Consider the following 27,747-nt stretch of genomic DNA (forward strand, 5'->3'; position numbering starts at 1 on the left):
TAAACCAAATGCTGCCCACATGCATATCGCCGTCATCAATCCTGTGCTCTATATCGTTAGCGAATGTCTCTAGTGCAGCAATGGTAGCGGCGCTGAGGGGTTTCCGCGTTTGAATTTTGTATGGATAGAGGTGTAAACTCTGGCGCATGAGACGATACGTGGACGTTGGCGTCATTTGGACCGCAGCTGCAACACGGCGAACGGAAAGCCGAGGCCGCTGTTGGATCACCTGGTGCACTAGCTGCGCGTTGCCCTCTGTGGTTGCCGTATGCGGTCGCCCTACCTTTCCAGCACGTTCATCCGTCACGTTCCCAGTCCGTTGAAATTTTTCAAACAGATCCTTTATTGTATCGCTTTTCGGTCCTTTGGTTACATTAAACCTCCGTTGAAAACTTCGTCTTGTTGCAACAACACTGTGTTCTAGGCGGTGGAGTTCCAACACCAGAAAAATCCTCTGTTATAAGGAATAAACCATGTTGTCCACAGCACACTTGCACGTTGTGAACAGCACACGCTTACAGCAGAAAGACGACGTACAGAATGGCGCACCCACAGACTGCGCTGTCTTCTATATCTTCCACATCACTTGCAGCGCCATCTGTTGTTGAAAATTGTAACTACTGTAATTCTGAAAGTTTGTCCACCTGAAAATATACTGTTGTCCCAAGCATATTGCAACAAACGGTGTATTTCTATCGCTGCTCGTTTAGTTTTTACTGCCGTTTCAAATATACCTGTCATTTTTGAAACACCCTGTATGTGAAAAGGGCACAGTTACTCTGTTCAGGCGGCCGCGGTGGTTAAGCGGTTCTAGGCGCTCCCGTCCGGAACTGCGTTGCTGCTACGGTCGCAGGTTCGAATCCTGCCTCGGGCATGGATGTGGGTGATGTCCTTAGGTTTAAGTAGTTCTAAGTCTAGGGGACTGATGACCTCAGATGTTGAGTCCCATAGTGCTCAGAGTCATTTGAACCAAGTTACTCGCTTCAGGAAAGCGTAAGTTAGACGAGAAAACGAGAAGCAAACAAATATCACGCAAACATAGAATATTTCATCTGTCTGAGGAATGTGTAATGTAAAAATTGTACCTAAAACCAAATACTGAAGCCAATGAAGACAGTATTTACTGTTAGTTGTCTAGTCATGACTCCAGTCCTTCCACTGCTGCAGTGATTCCGTAGCTATGAAGTAATTCAAGTGCCATATGTTCTCTTCTTCTTCTACGACAAGCCATTCTGCATGCCGCCAGCATTCGTAGTGACGTCCGATAGAATTTGATGCATTAATATCAGAACATCTGGTAGACTAAATGATTTATCCTTTCTAGCAAGATATCATTCATGCTGTTTAAAAATAGTCTCCATAGGTTTCAAGTCGCAGTGATTACAGCCTAACTTGTGTCATTGTATCAACAATATGCCGGCCTACAACGCAAGCTTTAACTTGATTAATAATTCGGGTTTAGCATCGTCATCGATATCTCTTTCCAACCAGCTGTTCTGTAATGTTTTTCTTTCTCCAGAAATTCCGTGGCCTGGATTCAGCCTTGACATTATGACATGGTACATTGTCTATGCTTATAAAAGTGCAGGATTCCAGCGTCGGGACAGCGTCACTAAAATATTTTTAAACATTTCACGACTCATGTATTCATGATGAGTCCAATTTCCTTGGATTACAAAACCAAATGAAGACCCTATAGAAATGTTGTAGTCTACATGCGAGATAAAAGGTATTCTACCTTTCCCCATCGAATCTTTGTACCCTGAACCAGACGCGCAAGGAAAACTAGGCCCTTCTCAGTCTCTGTATTGTCGATCCACGTAACTGACACACTTTTACACGGGAATTTCGGTAACCTCGTGCGGTGTCGTCGCGTATCGAGAGCGCCGTAATAGCAGTATCAAGAGGCGACAATGGGATGCTAGGAGGAAACCATGCCAACCGTAGTTCCAAGATGCCACCGCCACCCCTCTGCCCTGTAATAGCGTCGCCAGAGGCCAGGAGGGCAGTTTCTACTCAAGGTCGGATCTTCCCACCTCCAAGAAGCTCTTGTCGGTGTAAAGTCGGTTGTGCTGCTTACCCGACGCGGCACAGCCCACGTCAGCCGTCGGGAGGTGAAGAGACTTCCGTCTCCTGTGAACTCGGCCTGTGATCAAAGCTCCCATAACTATGTCTACAAGTATCCACAAACCTGTGTTTTCTTGTGACTGCAGTGAACCCACAGTGCGGCCATTGTACCAATTAGTCACTCAGTAATCTTGGCTCATTTAGTGTGTTCTGAACTACAAGTCCACATGTTCTTCATTTCGTTTGACCTTTGTTGACCTTCCTTTGACCTTTGTTGACCTTCCTTTGACCTTTTTGACCGTTTTACCCTTGTTTGACCTTTGTTGACCTTCGTTTGACCTTTGTTTGACCTTCGTTGACATTCAAAAAATGGTTCAAATGGCTCTGAGCACTATGGGACTCAACTGCTGTGGTCATCAGTCCCCTAGAACTTAGAACTACGTAAACCTAACTAACCTAAGGACATCTCACACATCCATGCCCGAGGCAGGATTCGAACCTGCGACCGTAGCAGTCGCACGGTTCCGGCGTTGACCTTCATTTATTCTCTGTTGACCTTCGTTAAACATCATTTGTCTCCGAGATGTCCAGTTCGTTCGTTTGTTTTGTTTGTTTTCTTTGGTTAGTTGGTTCGTTAGTTAGTTAGTTGGCCCATTAGTTTGTTACATTTTCCCATCTGAACTACATACTTACACTTTTACGAAAGTCTATTAAAAATTCGTCCTTTATAAATCGTCAGGAGAGCCCCCAGGATGTGTGATATGATGGCTGTTTTACTCTAAATACACAAATGATTTGGTGGAGAGGGTGGGCTGCAATCTGCGGTTATTTGTTGATGATGCTGTGGTATACGGTAAGGTGTCGAATTCGAATGACTGTAGGAGGATACAACATGACTTAGACAAAATTTGTACTGTGGCCGAGTGGTTCTAGGTGTTTCAGTCCGGAACCACGCGACTGCTATGGTCACAGGTTCGAATCCTGCCTCGGGCATGGATGTGTGTGATGTCCTTAGGTTAGTTAGGTTTAAGTAGTTCTAAGTTCTAGGGGACTGATGACCTCAGATGTTAAGTCCCATAGTGCTCAGAGTCAGTTGAACCATTTTTGAACAAAATTTGTAGTTGATATGTTTTATGGAAGCTTGCTCTCCATGCGGGAAAACGTAAGTTAATGCGGATGATTTGGAAGATAAAACTTCTAGTGTTCGGATACAGAATTAGTATTTACTTGCTTATCACAGTCACGCCGTTTAAATACCTGAGCGTAACTTTGCAGAGTTCTATGAATTGGAAAGCGCGTGTGAGGACTGTGATAGAGAAGGCGAATGGACTACTGTGGTTTATTGGGAGAATGTTAAGGAAGCCTTGTTCATCTGTCAAGGAGACCTCGTATGGGACGCTGGTGAGACCGATTTTTGAGTACTGTTCAAGTTTTCCGGCTTCCTACCAGATCTGATTCAAAGAAGACATCGAAATAATTCAGGGGCGGGTAGCTGGATTCGTTACTGGTAGGTTCGGACGACATGTAAGTGTTACGGAGATGCTTCGGGAACTCAAATGGGAATGCCTGGAGGGAAGGCGGCGCTCTTTTCGAGGAACACTGTTGAGAAAATTTAGAGAACCGGCATTTGAAGCTGGCTGCCGAACGATTCTGTTGCCGCCAACATACAGTTAGCGTAAGGACAACAAAGACTAGATACTAGAAATTAGAGCTAATACCGAGGCACATAGAGAGTCGTTTTTCTCTCGCAGTATTTGCGAATGAAACAGGAAACGAAATGACTAGTAGTGGCAGAAGATCCCCTCCGCCACGCCCCATATGGTGGCTTGCGGAGTGTCTGTGTGGACGTAGATGTAGATATCTGTCCCTCAAAAACAACATGCGAGGTTTCTTATTCTCTCGCCAGCTGCGCTCAAACTATTAGCTCTACAGAAAAATAGGAGAGTCCCGTTTTGTAGGAAATTGAATGCAGCTAAATTTTGTATTGGTGGCCACGGTTTTCGAGGTTTCAGGAAGAGCTTACAAAAGTGACCCTCAAACGCACCTCCATCTCTATGCTCATCGCTCACCAATCACGTTTTCTAATATTTCGTTCGCGGCGAAAAACCAGAGTGCCGCAGACATTCGTAGGTGTTCGGAGAATGTTTATGGAGACATGGCAATGAGAAAAAGTACGGTGAGTCATTGGGTGAGGAGTCTGTATTCACCGCAACATGGTCGAGCAAACCTGTCAGATATCCTGCGTGCCGATCGGCCGCATACAGCTTGACGCCTTCAGTGCTTCCGGCCGTAATGGCCGTGCGGTTCTAGGTGCTACAGTCTGGAGCCGAGCGACCGCTACGGTCGCAAGTTAGAATTCTGCCTCGGGCATGGACGTGTGTGATGTCCTTAGGTTAGTTAGGTTTAATTAGTTCTAAGTTCTAGGCGACTGATGACCTCAGAAGTTAAGTCGCATAGTGCTCAGAGCCATTTGAACCTTCAGTGCTAGAACGTGCGGACACTCTCATTCGAGATGATCAACGGATCATAGTCAAACACCTCGCTGTTCAACGGAACGTCTAAGCTGGTAGTGCTGACACAATAGTCCACCAGTTGAGGTACTCAAAGGGGTGTGTGCCTGCCGGGTTCCCCGCCACCTAATAGAAGACCAGAAAGAGCAACGAAGGGCCATCAGCGCAGAATTCCTTGCGCTTTAGAAGCCTGACCGTGACAATTTTTTATGAAACACCGTCACAGACGATGAGTTCATCACTTCGGACTGAAAACGAAACGGCAATCCATGGAGTGGCGGCTCGCACCTCTTCTCCAAAGAAAAGGTTCAAAGCTGCGCTTCTAGCCGGTAAAGTGGCGACGGTCTTCTAGGGCTCCGCAGAGGCTGATCAGTTTGATATCCTTCTTCATGCAGGAACTATCAAGTGTGAAGCGTATTGTTTTACCCCCAGGAAATTGAAGAAACAATTTCGGCTTGTTCGTCGCCACAGAAATGCAAACGAACTTCTCTTTCTGGACGACAACGCAAATCCTCACGCCAGTCTGCTTCCCGAGAGGAGATCAGAACAGTTCAGTGGACTGTTCTTCCTCATTTACCCTCCAGCCCAGATCTCGCAACTTTAGACTTCTCTCTGTTCGGCTCAATGAAGGATGCACTTCGCGGGAAGCAGTACATGTATGCTGGGGGAGTTATTAATGCAGCATGACGGCTCCGACATCTACGAACAGAGTTGTACCATGCAGGCATACAGGACCTCCCAGAGAGGCGGCGTAAGGCCGTCACATTGGACGGAGATTATTTTGAAAAATAGGGTTTTGTAGCCAAAAGAGTCGGGAATAATATGGTGTGTTGGAATCCAGAATAAAGCCTGCTTTCAGAAAAAAAATGTTGCATTCCTTATTGAACGCCCCTCGAATATTGATGTCTGTATGTCGTCAAAAACATGGTTGTAATTTCTACCCATCATAAACCTTTCTTTCTTTCATCAATACATGAAGATATAAACATTATGCGTCGGGGCGCGGACGTCTGTCGGACAGATCCCTCCACACCGCTGACGTAGCAGAGCTGGCGGCCATCTCGAATTATTGTACTCGGCTGATTTCGGAGCGGCAGGAGTGCATCGTCGCGTGAGTCGACCGAAACACTCCGATGCCACATGTGATATGGTACCTTGATATTTTCAGAAGGGCTTGGCGTTAGATCCTCCAATGATTTTAGCCGTAGAAAATTCTTCGATTAACAGGCTTCCGCCGTCGGCGAGCTTGTTAACGGTTTCAGTGCCGTTTTCAGTCGAACTGTCTTCACAATCGAGCTTACTCAGTTCTCCTTTGCCTCAAGTTTCGCTTGTAGATTCAGACAGCCATTGTATAGAGGCGAAGACCAAGGAACAGATTTACCTATTTCTTTTTTTGGATGGTTGTTGTTGTTGTTGTTGTGGTCTTCAGTCCTGAGACTGGTTTGATGCAGCTCTCCATGCTACACTATCCTGTGCAAGCTTCTTCATCTCCCAGTACCTACTGCAACCTACATCCCTCTGAATGTGCTTGGTGTATTCATCTCTTGGTCTCCCTCTACGGTTTTTACCCTCCACGCTGCCCTCCAATACTAAATTGGTGATCCCTTGATGTCTCAGAACATGTCCTACCAGCCGATCCCTTCTTCTTGTCAAGTTGCGCCAACAAACTCCTCACTCCCCAATCCTCTCCAACACCTCCTCATTAGTTATGTGATCTACCCATCTAATCTTCAGCATTCTTCTGTAGCACCACATTTCGAAAGCTTCTATTCTATTCTTGTCTAAACTATTTATCGTCCATGTTTCACTTCCATACATGGCTACACTCCATACAAGTACTTTCAGAAACGACTTCCTGACACTTAAATCTATACTCGATGTTAACAAATTTCTCTTCTTCAGAAACGCTTTCCTTGCCATTGCCAGTCTACATTTTATATCCTCTCTACTTCGACCATAATCAGTTATTTTGCTCCCCAAATATCAAAACTCCTTTACGACTTTAAGTGTCTCATTTCCTAATCTAATATCCTCAGCATCACCCGACTTAATTCGACTACATTCCATTATCCTCGTTTTGCTTTTGTTGATGTTCATCTTATATCCTCCTTTCTAGACACTATCCATTCCGTTCAACTGCTCTTCCAAGTCCTTTGATGTCTCTGACAGAATTACAATGTCATCCGCAAACGTCAATGTTTTTATTTCTTCTCCATGGATTTTAATACCTACTCCGAATTTTTCTTTTGTTTCCTTCACTGCTTGCTCAATATACAGATTGAATAACATCGGGGAGAGGCTACAACCCTGTCTCACTCCCTTCCCAACCACTGCTTCCCTTTCATGCCCCTGAACTCTTATAACTGCCATTTGGTTTCTATACAAATTGTAAATAGCCTTTCGCTCCCTATATTTTACCCCTGACCGGTTCAGAGTTTGAAAGAGAGTATTCCAGTCAACATTGTCAAAAGCTTTCTCTAAGTCTACAAATGCTAGACACGTAGCTTTGCCTTTCCTTAATCTAGCTTCTAAGATAAGTCGTAGGGTCAGTATTGCCTCACGTGTTCCAATATTTCTACGGAATCCAAACTGATCTTCCCCGAGGTCGGCTTCTACTAGTTTTTCCATTCGTCTGTAAAGAATTCGCGTTAGTATTTTGCAGCCGTGACTTATTAAACTGATAGTTCGGTAATTTTAAGATCTGCCAACACCTGCTTTCTTTGGGATTGGAATTATTATATTCTTCTTGAAGTCTGAGGGTATTTCGCCTGTCTCATACATATTACTCACCAGATGATAGAGTTTTGTCAGGACTGGCTCTCCCAAGGCCGTCAGTAGTTCTAATGGAATGTTGTCTACTCCAGGGGCCTTGTTTCGACTCAGGTTCTCCAGTGCTCTGTCAAACTCTTCACGCAGTATCATATCTCCCATTTCATCTTCATCTACATCCTCTTCCATTTCCATAATATTGTCCTCAAGTACATCACCCTTGTATAGACCCTCTGTATACTCCTTCCATCTTTCTGCTTTCCCTTCTTTGCTTAGAACTGGGTTTCCATCTGAGCTCTTAATATTCATACAAGTGGTTCTCCTTTCTCCAAAGATCTCTCTAATTTTCCTGTAGGCAGTATCTATCTTACCCCTAGTGAGATAAGCCTCTACATCTTTACATTTATCCTCTAACCATCCCTGCTTAGCCATTTTGCACTTCCTGTCGATCTCATTTTTGTTGAGACGTTTGAATTTCTTTTTGCCTCCTTCATTTACTGCGTTTTTATATTTTCTCCTTTCATCAATTAAATTCAGTATATCTTCTGTTACCCAAGGATTTCTACTAGCCCTCATCTTTTTACCTACTTGATCCTCTGCTGCCTTCACTACTTCATCCCTCAAAGCTACCCATTCTTCTTCTACTGTATTTCTTTCCCCCATTCCTGCCATTTGTTCCCTTACGGACTCCCTGAAACTCTGTACAACCTCTGGTTTAGTCAGTTTATCCAGATCCAATCTACTTAAATTCCCACATTTCGCAGTTTCTTCAGTTTTAATCTACAGTTCATAACCAAAGGATTGTGGTCAGAGACCACATCTGCCCATGGAAATATCTTACAATTTAAAACCTGGTTCCTAAATCTCTGTCTTACCATTATATAATCTATCTGAAACCTGTCAGTATCTCCAGGCTTCTTCCATGTATACAATCTTCTTTTATGATTCTTTAACCAAGTGTTAGCTATGATTAAGTTTTGCTCTGAGCAAAATTCTACCAGGTGGCTTCCTCTTTTATTTCTTACCCCCAATTCATATTCACCTACTATGTTTCCTTCTCTCCCGATTCCAGTCACCCATGACTATTAAATTTTCGTCTCCCTTCACTATCTGAATAATTTCTTTTATTTCGTCATACATGTCTTCAATTTCTTCGTCATCTGCAGAGCTAGGTGGCATATAAACTTGTACTACGGTAGTAGGCGTGGGCTTCGTGTCTATCTTGGCCACAATAATGCGTTCACTATGCTGTTGGTAGTAGCTTACCCGCAATCCTATTTTTTTGTTCATTATTAAACCTACTCCTGCATTACCTCTATTTGACTTTGTATTTATAACCCTGTATTCGCCTGACCAAAAGTCTTGTTCCTCCTGCCACCGAACTTCACTAATTCCCACTATATCTAACTTTAACCTGTCCATTTCCCTTTTAAAATTTTCTAACCTACCTGCCCGATTAAGGGATCTGATATTCCACGCTCCGATCCGTAGAACGCCAGTTTTCTTTCTCCTGATAACGACGTCCTCTTGAGTAGTCCCCGCCCGGAGATCCTAATGGGGGACTATTTTACCTCCGGAATATTTTACTTAAGAGGACATCATCATCATTAACCATACAGTAAAGCTGCATGCCCTTGGGAAAAATTACGGCTGTAGTTTCCCCTTGCTTTCAACCGTTCGCAGTACCAGCACAGCAAGGCTGTTTTAGTTAGTGTTATAAGGCCAGATAAGTCAATCATCCAGACTGTTGCCCCTGCAACTGCTGAATGGCTGCTGCCCCTCTTCAGGTACCACACGTTTGTCTGGCCTCTCAACAGATACCCCTCCATTGTGGTTGCACCTACGGTACGGCTATCTGTATCGCTGAGGCACGCAAGCCTTCCCACCAACGGCAACGTCCATGGTTCATTGGGGGGGGGGGGGGGGGTTGGATGATGGAATACAAAAAATTAAACAGATAACAATTCGACGTTACATACTCTGTAACAGTAATGTAATAACTTTTTCATTGCCTATCGGTAAAAAGCTGTTACTAAAAAAGCAACTAATGTAAAACATACTCTTTACAGTTTCGCGGCAGTGGGTCACATGGCGCAACAAAAGTGTTCTATCCAAGAGCCAAAAACAAGAGACAAGTGGACTTGTACCATGGGGAAGCAGGTCCCAAGGAGTAGTTGCTGAATACAGTCGAATCCGTATCTCCATATGATTTCATTTCATACATCACTACACTTTTATTTCAGTGTCCTCTAACACTTTCCCTCCATTACCTCTTCCTCCCCCTTGTCCATCCTACCACACCTCATTTGCATTGCCCCTTCACAATTTTATTTTTCCTCTTCCAATTTTTTCATCCGTCACTTATAAGCCCTTCAGAGAAATGGCTCTAACGTACGCTCCCCGAGTGCCTTAACCTAGTTGCACCGCTAAACCAAAGCTGATGGATGGTGCTGTCACAAGACAGACAAGATGTATCAGGTGTTCCTACGTTTCTGCATGTGAATAGTCTGTTGAATCTTGAGATAGTGGTTAATTGTTCATCACATGTACAATTACTCTTTCATTATAAACAACTACCGTTCACGCCATGACACTGATAGTAACGCAGATTAGCCTTTTTGAAATATTCTCGCCATTCAATAGAGTAAACTAGGCAATTCTTGTTTTAATTCCACATTCTTCAGAGTAAATATCAAATGAAGTCTTTGAAAAAACGATTCTTTGAAAAAGTAACAAGTAACTACTATTTTGTAATTTAAGTGAGTGCGGTCAATTAGAAAAATTACATGTGTTACAAAATAGAATTGATGTCTGGTGTGAACCAGTAAATTTTTCTACTCCTCCGCATTGTGCGAGACGCACTCTTTTTAAGTCTAGCCTCTTAGCGGTAGAGCTGGAGGGCGTGTAACTAATGTTTACAACAGCATCGTCTTTAGATTTTGTAGTCCTGGTTTGAGTGGTGTAGCTGTTATGTGTGCTGACTGCGTGACGATCGCTTGTTCTCAGGCGAGCGGGCGACGCCGTGTACACCGGGGTGGCGATGCGCGACTCCGACGCGGCCAGCCGGCGGCTGGTGCTGCGCTCTGGCGAGTGCAACATCACCGGCTGGTCTGCCGGCAAGCGGAGGATGCGCTTCCTGCAGGTGAGTCGCCAGCTCCCGCGCGCCACTCCGCTACACTCCTGAGTCGTATCTGGCCCTCACCACTGCCGAAGAAGTTTTCTAAAGACAAAGCGTTTACACAGCCTAACGTAGCACAGCCGAACGTCGCAGTGTGCAGTAACCTTTACTGGAATTTTTCACGTTAAGGAACAGAAAAAAATATTCTACGCCATCCGGGAACTGAATCTGTAATTTAGGTTATTTTTATGATCTTTATCAAACTCAAGTAACAGGTTCAGGATAGGAAAGGATCAAACATCAACGCGTGGAAGGGAGACCCATCAGATAGTTCGTTGTTTTCACCAAATTACATTTATTTAAGAAAAACATACTGATCAATTAAGTTCCGCATTAATAACAAAATGAAAAGGAGAGTCTACCCACCGAGTTGCAGCATCTTCGGAAAACCTTTAGCAGGAATGGCTACCCGGAGACACCGATAAGACGCGTTCTCTAGCTGAACAACAAGAAGAAAGAAGACGACGTAAAAAAAAAAGACGATGCGGCTGCCGTTCCTTCTGTGCGTTGGACCACCCACGGCCTAGAGTGTTAAGATTTTGTGGAAAAATAACATAGGAACCATTTTCCGTTCATCGGCTAAAATCAAATACATGCTCGGCTCATTGTAAGACATGTTAGGACTATGGACACCTAGAGTCTATAGCAAACAATTGCGAATGTGGCAAACAATACATCAGCCAGACCCAGCGGTGAATTTCGCAGTGTCGCTCAGAACAGGTGACAAGCGTTCGTCTCGATTAAACGGACAAATCAGCCCATACGCTTAACTTTGAACAGACCAAGGTGCTGTGCCGGGTAAACGGATTCTGGGACACGAATATCAAAGAGGTGTAAATGGCCACATTTATATCAGTGTCAACAGGCCATATTAACAGGCACGGAACTCCACAGCCAGTTGCCAAGTGCGAACATCGGTTCTCCACTGGCCGTGAGGAAGAGGATGGTGGGGGTGTGTCCACGGATGACTCCTGCTGACAACAACATTAATTGGTCAAAAGCAATACATTGGTTGTGGTTCCTCTGGGCGAGGTTTGCTTCCGCTCATAATCCTCTCAGCGGCTTCGAAAATGCCGACGGACGCTCACCCGGGCGCCCGCTGCTGCGTCTGTAGCAGAACTGGCGTAACTCGAATCTGCTGCCTCGATAGAAGCGCTCCGGCCTTCCTGGGTCTTACTGCAGCAGGTAGAACCAAGCGGTACGTGCCTCTGTTTGATTGCGGCTGGGAGGTGCGGTGGCAGTGCAGTGGGTCAGTTCCCGTCTCAGCGACCATCCCAACTGACGGCTGTCTGGCGTCAGCAGGCCAGGGTCCCCGGCGCCTGGCCTGGTCATAGCGTTTGTGGCGGCGGCGTCCCGAGATGAACGCACCCCAGACGATGACTCCCATGACAGGCGGCTGCCTGCTAACGATACTTTCGGTGGTGGCGTCACTCGTGCCTGCTAAGCGACGACTTGCATTACTACTGTGTTTATTACTATGACTGCGATGGCAATAATGGTTCCAAACTGATGGCAGTGCTAAGTGCACACGCTCTGCGTCACTCCAGCACCCCACGACGCACGATGTTACGAGCTGGCTGCCGGTCCTTAAATTTGGCTTTCTGGCCCTGATGTCTGCGGTTCTTTCTTCCCCACTAGCTGTTGCTGTGCTGTTGCTCACCTGGCGTAACTGACCCGGTTACCACCATCGATGCCGACAATCTGGCGTGCGGCGAGCTGCTTCTTGTCACGTACTCTATTGGTAGGTGACGCAGCATTCTCCTTCGTGTTGCTCAACTCGGCGTTCCGCCGACCCAATTACGTTTCAGTATCATATCAGTGGATTGCGCAACAGAATGTGACACACATACAGCTTCTGGCTCACAATATTCCTTCACATTTTAATTAACTCCTACCTTTAACTTACTTACTCACACTCATCCTTCGATTCTCTACAGAGGCACTGGACATCAGGCTCTACGACGATCTTGTCAACAAAGATAGCAGTTTCCAGATGAGCCCCGCATGGGATGTGGCTGTTACAACACGCGAAGAGCACTCTGAAGCGAAGGCGACGTATGTGGCAACGCAACAAATGGAATAGACAGGCAGCACCAGGACGCGTCACCCGGACATCCCCTCCCCCCGCCACCAGATTTGTCCAAGGCTCTCCGGCTCTCTCCATCACCGTCAGTGATTCCCCTTCCGAGGCGCGCGGTTGGCACTGTTATTGCAGATGAGACAGAGGACCTTGTAGTCCAGTGGCCAAAAAGATACGCAATGAACATGAACCCGACGCTTCGCCGGAAGATATCGAGTAAGAAAATTGTCGAAACGTTGCTGCAGAACGTCGCCTTCAATCTGATAACCCGAGAAAACTCCGCCAATGTTAATACCACGTAACACTGTAGCTAGCCTCGATAATGGTATCAGGTCGGCGAGGAAGGGAACCCACGAGATCTTCAGGCTGATTGCTGTATTTTACTCACTGTTCCAAACTGTCCCAGATATTTTCTAAGGAATTTATATCAGGTGGTTAAGTGGGTTAGTCTAATTGTGATAGAGTGGTTGAGTGTTTGTCTAACCAGGAAAGCATGCGTGCTGTCCTGTGAACTGTGCTATTGTCATCTTAGAAGCTGGGAGTATCTACACGATAATTTTGAAAATGAGACATAATCGAATGTTTATTTCTACATAGCAGCCGAATTTTTCTTAAAGAAGACAATGATCAACGTGTGAGACTGTAAAACTCTTTCTTGTGGACAGGATAACAACTTTTCATCTGTTGTTCGTATGGGAGTCTTACACAAGCTGTGCTGTATCCTTTTTACTTTGCCGTTACGATAAGTGATATTGTCGTCTTTCATATCGTTTAGAGCGCAAACATCATGTGTGGACTAGAGTAAATCAACCACATTTCTTTGATCTTTTATTTTTGTCGGGACTGTCATATCTATATTTAAATGGCCCGCTGTAGATTTTTGAGCTTTTTTCAGTTTCCCCTCGTTCACACACATAAAATCACGTTTGTCACCGAAGAGAGATCACAACGGACGCATCATTGTTACGGTTCCTATATGAAGGCAGAAAGAAATCAGCACTTAGCTTGGTCAAGGTAAGCACACCGGGCAAAAAATTAATAACCCACAGACAAAATCACCGTGCAACACCGGCCTTAGTCCTGATAATGGTCTCAATTCTGCGAGGACACTTACCCAAATTTCCTCAGGTCTGCCATAACCAGCTGAAAGCACTTACTGATGATTTTATACGATACACCTATCAAACTGCGGAGATGTACTCCGCTATATTTCACCTGCTGTTGGAATTAGTCTCTGACTTCTTTTGAGAGATTTAGATCGGGTGATAAGATGGGCCAATCGAGGTGCAATATGTTGCCCGAATGTTCAGCAGACGAGGAATGTATTCGCGCAGCCCTGAGAGATAATTAGGAATTCGGATTGGAAGATTTTGGATCATGTCACCTTAATGGAAGGATTGGGGTCCCCACATAACTGCTTCAGCGTTCATCATTCTTAATACCTTTATTGAAGTCAAACAGTCTTAAAAATAATCAATAGTGAAATAGACTGATCACACTTTAGAAAAGTGACTTTTAAACAGCTGCCCCTAGTTGTGAGCTACCAGTCGTTAACTACTCACCAAAATTTTAAAAACAATTAATTACTATTACAAAAATTCACTGAGCAGTTTTCCCTAAGAAAATGACCTTTAAACAGCTGCCATTCATTATGAACACACTGTTATTCAGTAGACAGTAAGATACAGAATTTTAAAAAACAATTACCTGGCTGCAAATAGTTCCAACTGTTAAACAAACTCCGTTCAAACACCGTTTTCCAATCTCCTGTTAAAATAACGTTGTGTTTCGGAGACGAAACCAGTAGTTCAGGTGCTTAAAACTAACTAGTTACACGATCACGATAATAGATCGTGGAAAAGGATAACAATAACTTCTTGTTATAATAACACAGTAAAGTGGTACTATATAGTCTACATGAGGCTCATCAAGAGCGACACATAAAAACGTTATAAGCGGTCCAGTCACATTAATATGACCACCACCTATGATCGCCGTCAATGTGTAATAACCACTCAGAGATGGCAGTTGGCAGCACAGGCAGTGGAGGGTATATAAAGCGTGTCGCGGGATGTGGAAAACAGTTCAGTCGTTGTCGCAATGCCGAAACGGAGCGATGTATCTGGCGAAAGGGCAATATCATTGTGGAATCATTTTCGAAACGGCCAAGTTTTTAAACTGTTCGCATGCTACAATGGTTAGAATGCAGTCTTCTGACTGATTTGATGCGGCCCGCCATGAACTCCTTTCCTATGCCCTACAGTTTTTAGTTATTCCCTGATGTCTTAACAGATGTCCTATTATCCTGTCCCTTCTCCTTGTTAGTGTTTTCAACATACTCCTTTCCGATTCTGCGCAGCGCCTCTTCATTCCTTATCTAATCAGTCCACCTAATTTTCAAAATTCTGTTGTAGCATCACATCTCAAGTGCCTCGATTATCTTTTGTTCCGGTTTTCCCACAGTCCATGTTTCATTACCATACAATGCCATACAATTCTGTTCTCCTAACGTACATTCTCAGAAATTTCTTCCTCAATTTAAGGCCTATGGTTGATACTAGTAGACTTATCTTGGACAGGAATTCCCTTTTTGCCATTGCTAGTCTGCTTTTGCTGTCCTCCTTGCTCCGTCCGTCATTGCTTATTTTACTACCTAGGTAGCAGAATTCCTTAACTTCATCTATTTCGTGACCATCAATCCTGATGTTATGTTTCTCGCTGTTCTCATTTCCACTGCTTTTCATTACTTTCGTGTTTCTTCGATTTACTCTCAAACCATGTTTTGTACTCATTACACTGTTCATTCCATTCAGCAGAACATGTATTTCTCCTTCTTTTTCACTGATGATAGCAATGTCACCAGCGAATCGTATCATTGATATTCTTTCCTCTTTAACTTTAATTTCACTCCAGAATCTTTCTTTTATTTCTATCATAACTTCTTCGATGTAGAGATTCAAAAGTAAGGATGAAGATTACATCCATTTCTTACACCCTTTTTAACCCGAGCACTTCGTTCTTGATCGTCCACTCTTATTGTTCCCTCTTGGCTCTTGTATATATGTATATTAACCGTCTCTCCCTACAGCTTACCCCTGTTTTACTCCGAATTTCAAACATCTTGCACCATTTTACATTGACGAATGCTTTTTTCAGGTCGACAAATCCTATGAACGTGCCTTGATTTTTCTTTAGAGTCGGTTCCATTATCAACCGCAACGTCAGAATTGCCTCTCTGGTGTCTTTACCTTTTCTAAAGCCAAACTGATCATCTAGCACATTCTCAATTTTCTTTCTCATTCTTGTGTATATTATTCTTGTCAGTAACTTGGATGCAATAATGTTAAGCTGACTGTGCGATAATGCTCGCACTTGCCAGCTCCAGAAGTCTTCGGGACTGTGTGGATGACATTTTTCCGAAAATCAGATGGTATATCACCCGACCAATCAATACATTCTACACACCAACGTGAACAGTCGTTTTGTTGCCACTCCCCCAATGATTTTAGAAATACTGGTGGAATGTGATCAATCCCTTCTGACTTATTTGATCTTAAGTCCTTTAAATCTCTTTTAAATTCTGATTCTAATACTGGATCTCCTATCTCTTCTACATCGACTCCTGTTTCTTCTTTCATTACCTCAGACAAATCTTCACCCTCATAGAGGCCTTCAGTGAACTCTTTCCACCTATCCGCTCTCTCCTCTGCATTTAACAGTGGACTCCGGTTGCACTCTTAATGTTACCACCCTTATTTTTAATTTCACCGAAGGCAATTTTGGCTTTCCTGTAAGCTGAGTCAGTACTTCCGACAATCATTTCTTTTTCGATTTCTTCACTTTTTCATGCAGTCATTTCGTCTTATCTTCCCTGCACTTCCTATTTAGTTCGTTCGTCAGCGACTTGTATTTCTCTATTCCTGAGTTTCCCGGAACATTTTTGCACTTGTTCCTTTCATAGATCACTTGAAGTATTTCTTCTGTTACCCACGGTTTCTTCGCAGCTACCTTCTTTGTACCTATGTTTTCCTTCCCAAATTCTGTGACGGCCATTTTTAGAGATGTCCATTCCTCTTCAACTGCACTGCCCAATGAGCTATTCCTTATTGCTGTGTCTATAGCCTTAGAGAACTTCAAGCGTATCTCGTCATTCCTTAGTGCTTCCGTATCCCACTTCTTTGCGTATTGATTCTTTCTGACTAATGTCTTAAGCTTAAGCCTACCCTTCATCACTACTATATTGTGATCTGAGTCTATGTCAGCTCCTGGGTACGCCTTACAATCCAGTATCTGATTTCGGAATCTCTGTCTGACCATGATGTAATCTAATTGAAATCTTCCCGTATCCCCCGGTCTTTTCCAAGTATACCTCCTCCTCTTGTGATTCTTGAACAGGGTATTCGCTATTACTAGCTGAAACTTGTTACAGAACTCAATTAGTCTTTCTCCTCTTTCATTCCTTGTCCCAAGCCCATATTCTCTTGTAACATTTTCTTCTACTCCTTCCCCTACAACTGCATTCCAGTCGCCCATGACTATTAGATTTTCGTCCCCCTTTACAAACTGCATTACCCTTTCAATATCCTCATACACTTTCTCTATCTGTTAATCTTCAGCTTGCGACCTCGGCATGTATACCTGAACTATCGTTGTCGGTGTTGGTCTGCTGTCGATTCTGATTAGAACAACCCGGTCACTGAACTGTTCACAGTAACACACCCTCTGCCCTACCTTCCTATTCATAACGAATCCTACACCTGTTATACCATTTTCTGCTGCTGTTGATATTACCCGATACTCATCTGATCAGAAATCCTTGTCTTCCGTCCACTTCACTTCACTGACCCCTACTATATCTAGATCGAGCCTTTGAATTTCCGTTTTCAGATTTCCTAGCTTCCCTACCACGTTCAAACATCTGACATTCCACGCCCTGACTCATAGAACTTTATCCTTTCGTTCGTTATTCAATATTTTTCTCATTGTCACCTTGCCTTTACAGTCCCCTTCTGGGGACCCAATTGGGGCCATTCCGGAATGTTTTGCCAATGGAGAAATCATCATGAAACTTTTTCAACTACAGGTAACATGTCCTGTGGATACACTTTATGTGTCTTTAATGCAGTAGTTTCAGTTGCCTTCTGAATCCTCAGACCGCTGATCATAGCTGATTCTTCCGCCTTTAGAGGCAGTTTCCCACCTCAAGGACAAGACAGTGCACTGAATCTCTACCCGCTCTACCCCCCTCTCTGACAAGGCCGTTGGCAGAATAAGGGCGATTTCTTATGCCAGAAGTCTTCGGCCGCCAATACCGGTTATTAATCGAAAGCGGTGGGGGGGTTTTGAAATTGGCACCGCAGACGTTTTAACTACTAAACAGAGACGCTACCCCTAGACCACAGACACCATACCTGGCAAAATGGCGCTATCCAAAACTGGCGCCGAGGTAACTGTGGTGAACTATAGGTCACAGATGACAGGGCTGAAAGATATCTCTCGAGATGTTGAGCAACTGACGGGCCCAGACGAACCAAAGGGCTACCAGTAGTGTCTCACCAACGACCATTCAGCGAACGTTGCATATGGACCTCCGCAGCAGGCACCCGGGTCATGTCCCCATGCCGACTGCTATTCATCGGGGTCAAAGGCTGCAATTTCCGCGCCAATATCGCAACTGGACGTCCACTGAGTCGCGACAGGTGGACTTTCCGAATGAATCGTGTTTCATACCCCATCGGACGAATGGTCTTTGGCAAAACAAACGCCTAGCATGCCTTATCTACGTTTACATCTATATCCACACGAATACTCAGCAAATCACACTTAAGTTCCTGGCAGAGGGTTTATTGATCATCTTCACAATAATTCTCTATTATCCTACTCTCGAACAGCGTGCAGGAAAAACGAACACCTACATCTTTCTGTGCAAGTTCTTATTTTATTATCATGTTCGTTTCTACCTATGTAGGTCGGCATCAATAAAATATCTTAGCATTTGGAGGAGAAAGTTAATGATTGATATTCATGAGAGAAGCCGGCCGCAATGAGAAAATCCTTTGTTTTAATGTGTGCATCCTAAACCCTGTATCATGTATTTTCATGATACTCTCTCACCTGTTCCTCGATATTCATCGACAACACAAAAATGCTGCCCATCTTTGAACTTTCTCAATGTACTCTGGTAAACCCTATCTGATAAGGATCCCACACCAGCAGCAGTACTCCAAAATAGGACGGACAAGCGTCGTGTAGACAGACCCTTTAATAGGTCTGTTGCATATTCTAAGTGTTCTGCCAACGCAGTTTTTGGTGCAAGATGGCAAGAACCATGACCCTTACATGAAGTCATTAAAGATCACCTATCTCACGTTGAGCGAACAGTAGGGCTGAACAAAAATGTCTGACAAGGCACAATGCATCTTGTAGAGGGTATAGTATGGGCATATTGAAATAATTAATGTCGGGTGATGGTTTTAAAGTAATTCACATGACATGAAAACTTTGTGGAAAGCCTCGATTTACTGAAGACTAGTTTATCCCGAGGAAGTACTCAGAATTGACTGTGGTCGCCGGGGGAGTGGCTAAGGGAAGCGACAATTGGCAGCTTAGGGCGGCTCAAGCTCTCAGAAAGCGGTAACGAGGCGCGGTCTCCAGCCGCTTAAAGATGAGTGACAGCATGGGTGGTTCACCCCGACCCCGTGCTGGTGTACCGGGGAGCAGACGAGAACTTGTACGCCTGTTGATAAATGTCCGTCATCCCGTTTTCAGTGAAACATGCGAGAAAGCCGCGCAAAGCTACGGAGGAGCGGTCAACAGAGGTCAAAATATGCGTGTTCGTGACTATAGCAACTTCACGCTGAATTCACGGTCCGCACAGTCTGAAGTAAATCAGGTGAAGAGCGACAGAATGAAATACGCCGGTCTCCGATGGAAACGTAGGACCGAGTTTTCAAAGTACTCTCCTGGGAGTCAGAATTCCGGAAAAATTGGTGTCTGTGCAGACGCTAACCTTGATGGGTGGCCTGGGAGGAGCTGAGAGGAAGGGAAATTTTGTGGGAACTTGTTCACTTCCCAGAGCACGCATTGGTCGGCGCTGGGAAGCGACGCATAATTAACTCGACTTGCGCTGCAACTGGCGCAAGTGATTTTGCTGGAGGGGGAACTGAGGCGAAGAGCGGACTGTGAGAAGTCTCTGTAGAGGTCTTCCGCTCCCATCTCGCCTAGAGTGTGGACGTGGCATTCTTTACCCAGCTTGCCTGAGAAAGAGTGAGCATCTCTGCCGTTTAGGACTTAGCAAATGGAACGATTGAGCTTCGATATAGAAAGTTTTGGTTCAGCTATGTACTGAGCAAGACAGCTAGGAGTGAATAGACGAGCGCAGCCTTACAGCACCACGAGGTCGGCCAACGTCCACACAACGACGCCGCTCCACCACGCTGAATTCGGTGATATTGAGCCCGCTCCGGCCACTGATTAATTTGTTGGATTACGTCGGCAAAGTTTCCACGAGGATTTCATGGCCCGTGTATTGTACAATTCTTCTCGCACTTCGCATTACGCCTGGGTCAGTCGATAGGAATTACTTTTGAATTGTCGCGCTTTACCCCATGCAAACGCAATTTATTACCAATGCCTGATAGGAGACTCTTGTAATGTGATGATTGAAGGTCGGGAGTTAAAAAAATAAATTTGTGCTACTCGACTGCATCTGTTTTCAATCAAGTAGTTGAAATCCCAAGTTACTTTCTTAATTAATTTTATGTTCAACATTTGCATCTGGTGTTCAATAGCTGAATATAACATCAATGTGCACCCATTTTTAATTAAAAGTGATCAATTCTGAATAAATTAATGTCAACACTGCCACCGCAGTTCAATCAGGGGTCACAGGGCCATATTACTTTTTTGCGTTATCCGATATTGCGGCAGTTTTGCACTCTCTGCTGATAAGTTAGTCAATTAGTTGGGGTGAACACACGCCAAAACCAGCTAATTGACGGGTGGGGTGTTACATTGGTTCGTCTTCCCCACGGCATCTTCTACGGGGCCTTTCAAATTCAATTGTTCGTGATTGTAATTGCTGGCTATTTAGTTGAATTTACCGCCTTTATAGTTGACTGATTTATCGTGTAAATTAAGTTCGTCTTGCGAATGTTTTCGTGGCATTCCCTGCATGATTTTGCACTCTGTAAATCACTGTGGATCAACACAAGTATGCATCTGTTCTTGGGGACCATGTCCAATCTTATATGCAGTTTGTTTTCCCTTGGCACGATAACGTCTACCTACAGGAAAGCGCAAAGTGTCACTCAACCAACAGTGTAAGGGCTGGATTCGAAGAGCACCAGGAAGAGTTTATGACGCTCCTCTGGCCATCGAACTCCCTAGATTCAAACCCAATCGATAAACTGTGGGAATACTTCGGACGGACTGTTCGCAGCATGGATCCTCAGTCAAGAAACCTAGCGCAACTGGTCACGGCGCTGGAGTAAAAAAAAAAAAACAAAAAAAAAATGGTTCAAATGGCTCTGAGCACTATGGGACTTAACATCTATGGTCAGCAGTCCCCTAGAACTTAGAACTACTTAAACCTAACTAACCTAAGGACATCACACAACACCCAGCCATCACGAGGCAGAGAAAATCCCTGACCCCGCCGGGAATCGAACTTGGGAACCCGGGCGTGGGAAGCGAGAACGCTAACGCACGACCACGAGGTGCGGTCAGGCGCTGGAGTCGCCAAGGATCCTTGTCCCTGTCGATGCCTTCCAGAACCTGATTGACACCACTCCTACACACGCCGCAGCGGTGCATACCGCAGAAGGTTATTACTCAGACTTTGACAGATGGTCACATTAATCTGACTGGACAGTGTTTTACACCTTCATTATTAATACAAGATTTGGAGCCACATATGCTAACCAAGTGGCTCTGCAAACTACGATATGGTTCACATAAAGGCACAATTGCTGAAATGCATACCAAGTAGTAATAGTTATACAGTGGAGAAAGCATCAACAGTGTCGTGTCTACAAAGAGTAAGACTAACTTGGACAAGTAGCTGAAACATTCAAACTCTTCTACCACATGGGTAGTTAGTCATCCGGCATACGCATGAAACCTATCCATAGTACGCGACCATATGGGTTAAATGGGAATGTGCATTTAGTGTGCATGACGAAATAAAATACAGTCTCTCCCATCAACTCACCGAAAATCAAAGTTCTAAACTGTTCATAAGTTATTGTTCAAATGTGTGTGAAATCTTATGGGACTTAACTGCTAAGGTCATCAGTCCCTAAGCTTACACACTACTTAACCTAAATTATCCAAAGGACAAACACACTCACCCATGCCCGAGGGAGGACTCAAACCCCCACCGGGATCAGCCGTACAGTCCATGACTGCAGCGCCTCAGACCGCTAGGCTAATCCCGCGCGGCGTTCACAAGTTCTATACAGGGTGACTTACCTAACGTTACCGCTGGATATGGCTCTGAGCACTATGGGACTTAACATCTATGGTCATCAGTCCCCTAGAACTTAGAACTACTTAAACCTAACTAACCTAAGGACAGCACACAACACCCAGTCATCACGAGGCAGAGAAAATCCCTGACCCCGCCGGGAATCGAACCCGGGAACCCGGGCGTGGGAAGCGAGAACGCTACCGCACGACCCCCGCTGGATATATTTCGTAAACCACATCAAATACTGACGAACCGATTCCACAGACCGAACGTGAGGAGAGGGGCTAGTGTAATTGTTTAATACAAAACATACAAAAATGCACGGAAGTATGTTTTTTAACACAAACCTAGGTTTTTTTTAAAATGGAACCACGTTAGTTTTGTTAGCACATCTGAACATATAAACAAATGCGTAATCAATGCCGTTTGTTGCATTGTAAAATGTTAATTGCATCCACAGATAATGTAACCTAAAGTTGACGCGTGAAACCTCCGACGTTCAGTTGCGTGTTGCAACAAACATGGGCAACGGTCGGCGAGCAGCATCTGCAGGCACATGTTTACGATGACGATCGTGTTTACGAGTGTGGCTGTAGTGCACTGTTGTGGTTTGGTCTAGCTGTCGCAGTGTCCGCATGTAGCGCTTGCCGCTATTGTTATTCTGCATTCGTCTCCGCACGCAGACCAACTGTAGTACACCGTGTTACCAGACATCTGTCATAGTGTAGTGTTGTAGGAACTGTGACCATAGTGTATTCGTATTCTGAAAAGGCGGAGATGATACTCATCTATGGCGAGTGTCGAAGAAATGCAGCTGAAGCCTGCAGGGTGTATGCGGAACGGTACCCGGACAGAGAGCATCCAATGTGCCGCACATTGCAAAACATCTACCGCCAACTGTATGCAACAGGTATGGTCGTAGCACGCAAACGGGTCCGTAACAGGCCCGTCATAGGAGAAGCGGGTGCAGTTGGTGTGTTAGCTGCTGTTGCCATGAACCCACATATGAGTACACGGACATTGCGAGAGCCGGTGGACTGAGTCAAAGTAGCGTCATGCGCATACTGCATCGTCACCCGTTTCATGTGTCGCTACATGAGCAATTACATGGTGATGACTTTAATCATCGAGTGCAATTCTGTCAATGGGCATTAGCACAGAATGCGTTGCAGTTCTACCTGTTTACCGATGAAGCGGGTTTCACAAACCACGGGGCAGTGAATCTACGGAACATGCATTACTGGTCAATGGACAATCCTCGCTGTTTCAGACAGGTAGAGCGACAGCCACCGTGGACTGTAAATGTATGGTGCGGAATCATTGGCGACCACCTCATTGGTCCTCACTTCATTGCAGGGGCCCAAACAGCTGCAACATACATTGCGTTTCTAGAGAATGATCTGCCAACGTTGCTCGAAAATGTCCCACTGGAAACGCGTCGACGTATGTGGTGTCAGCATGATGGTGCACCTGCACATTCCGCAATTAACACTAGGCTGAACCTTGAGAGGATGTTCGACGGGCGTTTCATAGGACGTGGAGGAGGCAAAAATTTGCCAGCCCGTTCTCCTGATCTTACACCTCTGGACTTCTTTCTGTAGGGTACGTTAAAGGAGAATGTGTACCGCGATGTGCCTACAACGTATTGTGGCAGCCTGCGGCGACATTACACCAGATGTACTGCGGCGTGTACGACATTCATTACGCCAGAGATTGCAATTGTGTGCAGCAAATGATGGCCACCACATCGAACATCTATTGGCCTGACATGTCGGGACACACTCTATTCCACTCCGTAACTGAAAACGGAAACCACGTGTGTACGTGTACCTAACCCTTCAAGGTAATGTACATGTGCGTCAGTGAAAAAGACCAATAAAAAGATGTTAGCATGTGGACGTAATGTGCTGTTCCAGTCTCTTCAGTACCTAAGGTCCATCACCGTTCCCTTTGGATCCCTACGTAATTCGGTGCTCTCCGATACAAACGATCGAACAGCGGAGGAGTGGTACTCAAGCGTCAACTTTAGGTTACAATATCTCAGGATGTAATTAACATTTTACAATGCAAAAAACGGCACTGATTACGTATTTGTTTATATGTTCAGATGTGCTAACAAAACTAACGGGGTTCCATTTAAACAAACGTAGGTTTGTGTTAAAAACATACTTCCGTGCATTTTTTTATGTTTTGTATTAATCAATTACACTAGCCCCTCTCCTCACGTACGGTCTGTGGAATCGATTCGTCAGTATTTGATGTGGTTTACGAAATATATCCAGCGGTAATGTTAGGTGACTCACCCTGTATTAGCTCGGAGACCCTACGTGCTACTGCATGAAAAGATTTTTCCACACGTTACACACCACAAACACTTCATTGGGCCCCTATAAATGTGGTTGGACTTAAAACGTTTGACTACATTTCATCTATGAAGCACTAACATTCGACGCAATATACTAAATGTCCACAAAAGTATTTAATATAAATTCAGGCAGGATTTGTTATGCAAAAATCACATAGACACGTATTTTTTAGTTTCACAAATTCTAGGTAATTTCCAATAACAACATAGAAAAATCGAAAGTCACAGTTCACACTAAATTAATATCAGACCCCAACTGAGTTTCTTAAGATCTTGGAGGCAGCTGAATAAACCACAATTAATTGCGTGAGTTACCTTTATGAAACGGTTTAAGTTCCACACTATATTAAATTATAAATTTCACAAAGACTACACACTGAAACCTTCTAAGTGTGACTTGTATCACACGCAGCTCGAAAATAACAATTCCATCAGGTGACGAAAAACTGCTATGTCTGAAAGCAGTAACTCTGAATAATTAAGACTCAGGAACTAGCGGCTACTTCACAGGTCACCATATAAAACTTTTTCAAAACACAAATACAGCCTGACTGTCTCCAGCAGTGTCCAAACACAGACTCCTTCCAAAATGCCGTTGTACACCGAGAAAACCTTGATCAAGCACCACTGAAGTCAGTTAAACTACTGAACATGAAAATTCTTAATTTTAACCTTCTATACATAGATGATAGATCAAATAACATGAAAATGTTCAGAGAAATATTAAGCTGTTATCAGTTTTACCTGCCATAGTTTCTTTATAAACAATAATTTTTATAGTTTTCCTCCATTTTCGGATTTATAAGTACAAATATTAACAAATAATTTAAATTATACATTAAATAATTTCCTATATATCTAAATTTTTCATTACTGTGGCTACTTTTAATGTTTCTCTAGTTATTTAGTAAGAAACGCTGTTTTAATAGCATGAAATCCAGTTTTCGGCCTCTCATTTAAATATGTGAACAACTTCAGCAATTCAGTAATCTACTGTCACAGTCCAATACAGTTCTACGAGATGTATCCATAGACGTCTTGTCTGTCATAATCGCACAATGCGTTGCCTAGATTTTTACTTTTACAGTTCACGAATTATTTGTAACATTTAACTTAGAATAAGTTATAAACTAATGCGGAAATCGAAGCACGTCTTCACACGCGTAATCGACTAACTTTTGCGCTTCAAATGAGCGTACTTGTTCTTCAGCGAGACGTACAATTCAGCATTTATTAATTCTGTGGTAAGCTTTAATTTTGCACTATATGTGAAAAGGGGCCATGATAAATTAGCAGCCATTGTGGTGCCCAACAGACGGGTTCCCCAGTCACGCGGTCACCTTAGAAGCCGGTGGGATTCCAGTGACAGCCCCACCTGTGGAGCATAGTGTGAAAATGTCTCTTCATATACTCCTGTCAAGCTGACTTCAGCTGTCAACACGAGTATCTTAGCCGCGTCCTGTGCGTCTGTGGTCGCATGTTTGTGACTGAATAAAGTGTCTCTTCCCTTTATAATGGGCTGTCGTGTTACAATACGCCTACTTGCTACACCATATACATAGGAAATGTGGTGGCAAGTAGTATCAAACACAGAACTGAATTGTTAGAAATAATTCACCCCAAAAACATCCATACAAAAACCAAAAGAACTTAACGAAACGAAGCTAAAAATGAACTTATACAGCAGGACATTCCCTCTTAATCTAAATATAATTCTCCTAAACAGATATGAATAACATTACACTCTCTGTCAAACAATAAAAGAATAAATTAATGTCTGTGGACAAGTTTCACAGTCAATTTAACATCGCACTTTTACTTACAGATTTCATTGTAAAAATTTGCACAAACACTACAGAACACCTTTCGTTGTCTTCATACACACCTGGAAATTGAAATAAGAACACCGTGAATTCATTGTCCCAGGAAGGGGAAACTTTATTGACACATTCCTGGGGTCAGATACATCACATGATCACACTGACAGAACCACAGGCACATAAACACAGGCAACAGAGCATGCACAATGTCGGCACTAGTACAGTGTATATCCACCTTTCGCAGCAATGCAGGCTGCTATTCTCCCATGGAGACGATCGTAGAGATGCTGGATGTAGTCCTGTGGAACGGCTTGCCATGCCATTTCCACCTGGCGCCTCAGTTGGACCAGCGTTCGTGCTGGACGTGCAGACCGCGTGAGACGACGCTTCTTCATCCAGTCCCAAACATGCTCAATGGGGGACAGATCCGGAGATCTTGCTGGCCAGGGTAGTAGACTTGAACCTTCTAGAGTACGTTGGGTGGCACGGGATACATGCGGACGTGCATTGTCCTGTTGGAACAGCAAGTTCCCTTGCCGGTCTAGGAATGGTAGAACGATGGGTTCGATGACGGTTTGGATGTACCGTGCACTATTCAGTGTCCCGTCGACAATCACCAGAGGTGTACGGCCAGTGTAGGAGATCGCTCCCCACACCATGATGCCGGGTGTTGGCCCTGTGTGCCTCGGTCGTATGCAGTCCTGATTGTGGCGCTCACCTGCACGGCGCCAAACACGCATACGACCATCATTGGCACCAAGACAGAAGCGACTCTCATCGCTGAAGACGACACGTCTCCATTCGTCCCTCCATTCACGCCTGTCGCGACACCACTGGAGGCGGGCTGCACGATGTTGGGGCGTGAGCGGAAGACGGCCTAACGGTGTGCGGGACCGTAGCCCAGCTTCATGGAGACGGTTGCGAATTGTCCTCGCCGATACCCCAGGAGCAACAGTGTCCCTAATTTGCTGGGAAGTGGCGGTGCGGTCCCCTACGGCACTGTGTAGGATCCTACGGTCTTGGCGTGCATCGCTGCGGTCCGGTCCCAGGTCGACGGGCACGTGCACCTTCCGCCGACCACTGGCGATAACATCGATGTACTGTGGAGACCTCACGCCCCACGTGTTGAGCAATTCGGCGGTACGTCCACCCGGCCTCCCGCATGCCCACTATACGGCCTCGCTCAAAGTCCGTCAACTGCACATACGGTTCACGTCCACGCTGTCACGGTATGCTGCCAGTGTTAAAGACTGCGATGGAGCTCCGTATGCCACGGCAAACTGGCTGAGACTGACGGCAGCGGTGCACAAATGCTGCGCAGCTAGCGCCATTCGACGGCCAACACCGCGGCTCCTGGTGTGTCCGCTGTGCCGTGCGTGTGATCATTGCTCTTACAGCCCTCTCGCAGTGTCTGGAGCAAGTATGGTGGGTTTGACACACCGGTGTCAATGTGTTCTTTCTTCCATTTCCAGGAGTGTATGTGCCTCAT

The 27,747-nt window shown here is 44.7% G+C and overlaps 1 protein-coding gene across 1 annotated transcript in view; it reads left to right on the forward strand.

Moving 5' to 3' along the window:
• The window catches only part of LOC126358260 (ATP-sensitive inward rectifier potassium channel 12-like), a 139,370-nt gene that overhangs the window by 45,805 nt on the left and 65,818 nt on the right, over positions 1-27,747 (forward strand). Inside the window, exon 2 of the mRNA XM_050007532.1 lies at positions 10,353-10,488. Coding sequence (XP_049863489.1) covers positions 10,353-10,488 — 136 coding nt within the window. The remainder of the gene's footprint in view (positions 1-10,352; positions 10,489-27,747) is intronic.

This window comes from Schistocerca gregaria, chromosome 1 (assembly GCF_023897955.1).
Source record: "Schistocerca gregaria isolate iqSchGreg1 chromosome 1, iqSchGreg1.2, whole genome shotgun sequence".
Taxonomy (NCBI): Eukaryota; Metazoa; Arthropoda; class Insecta; order Orthoptera; family Acrididae; genus Schistocerca; species Schistocerca gregaria.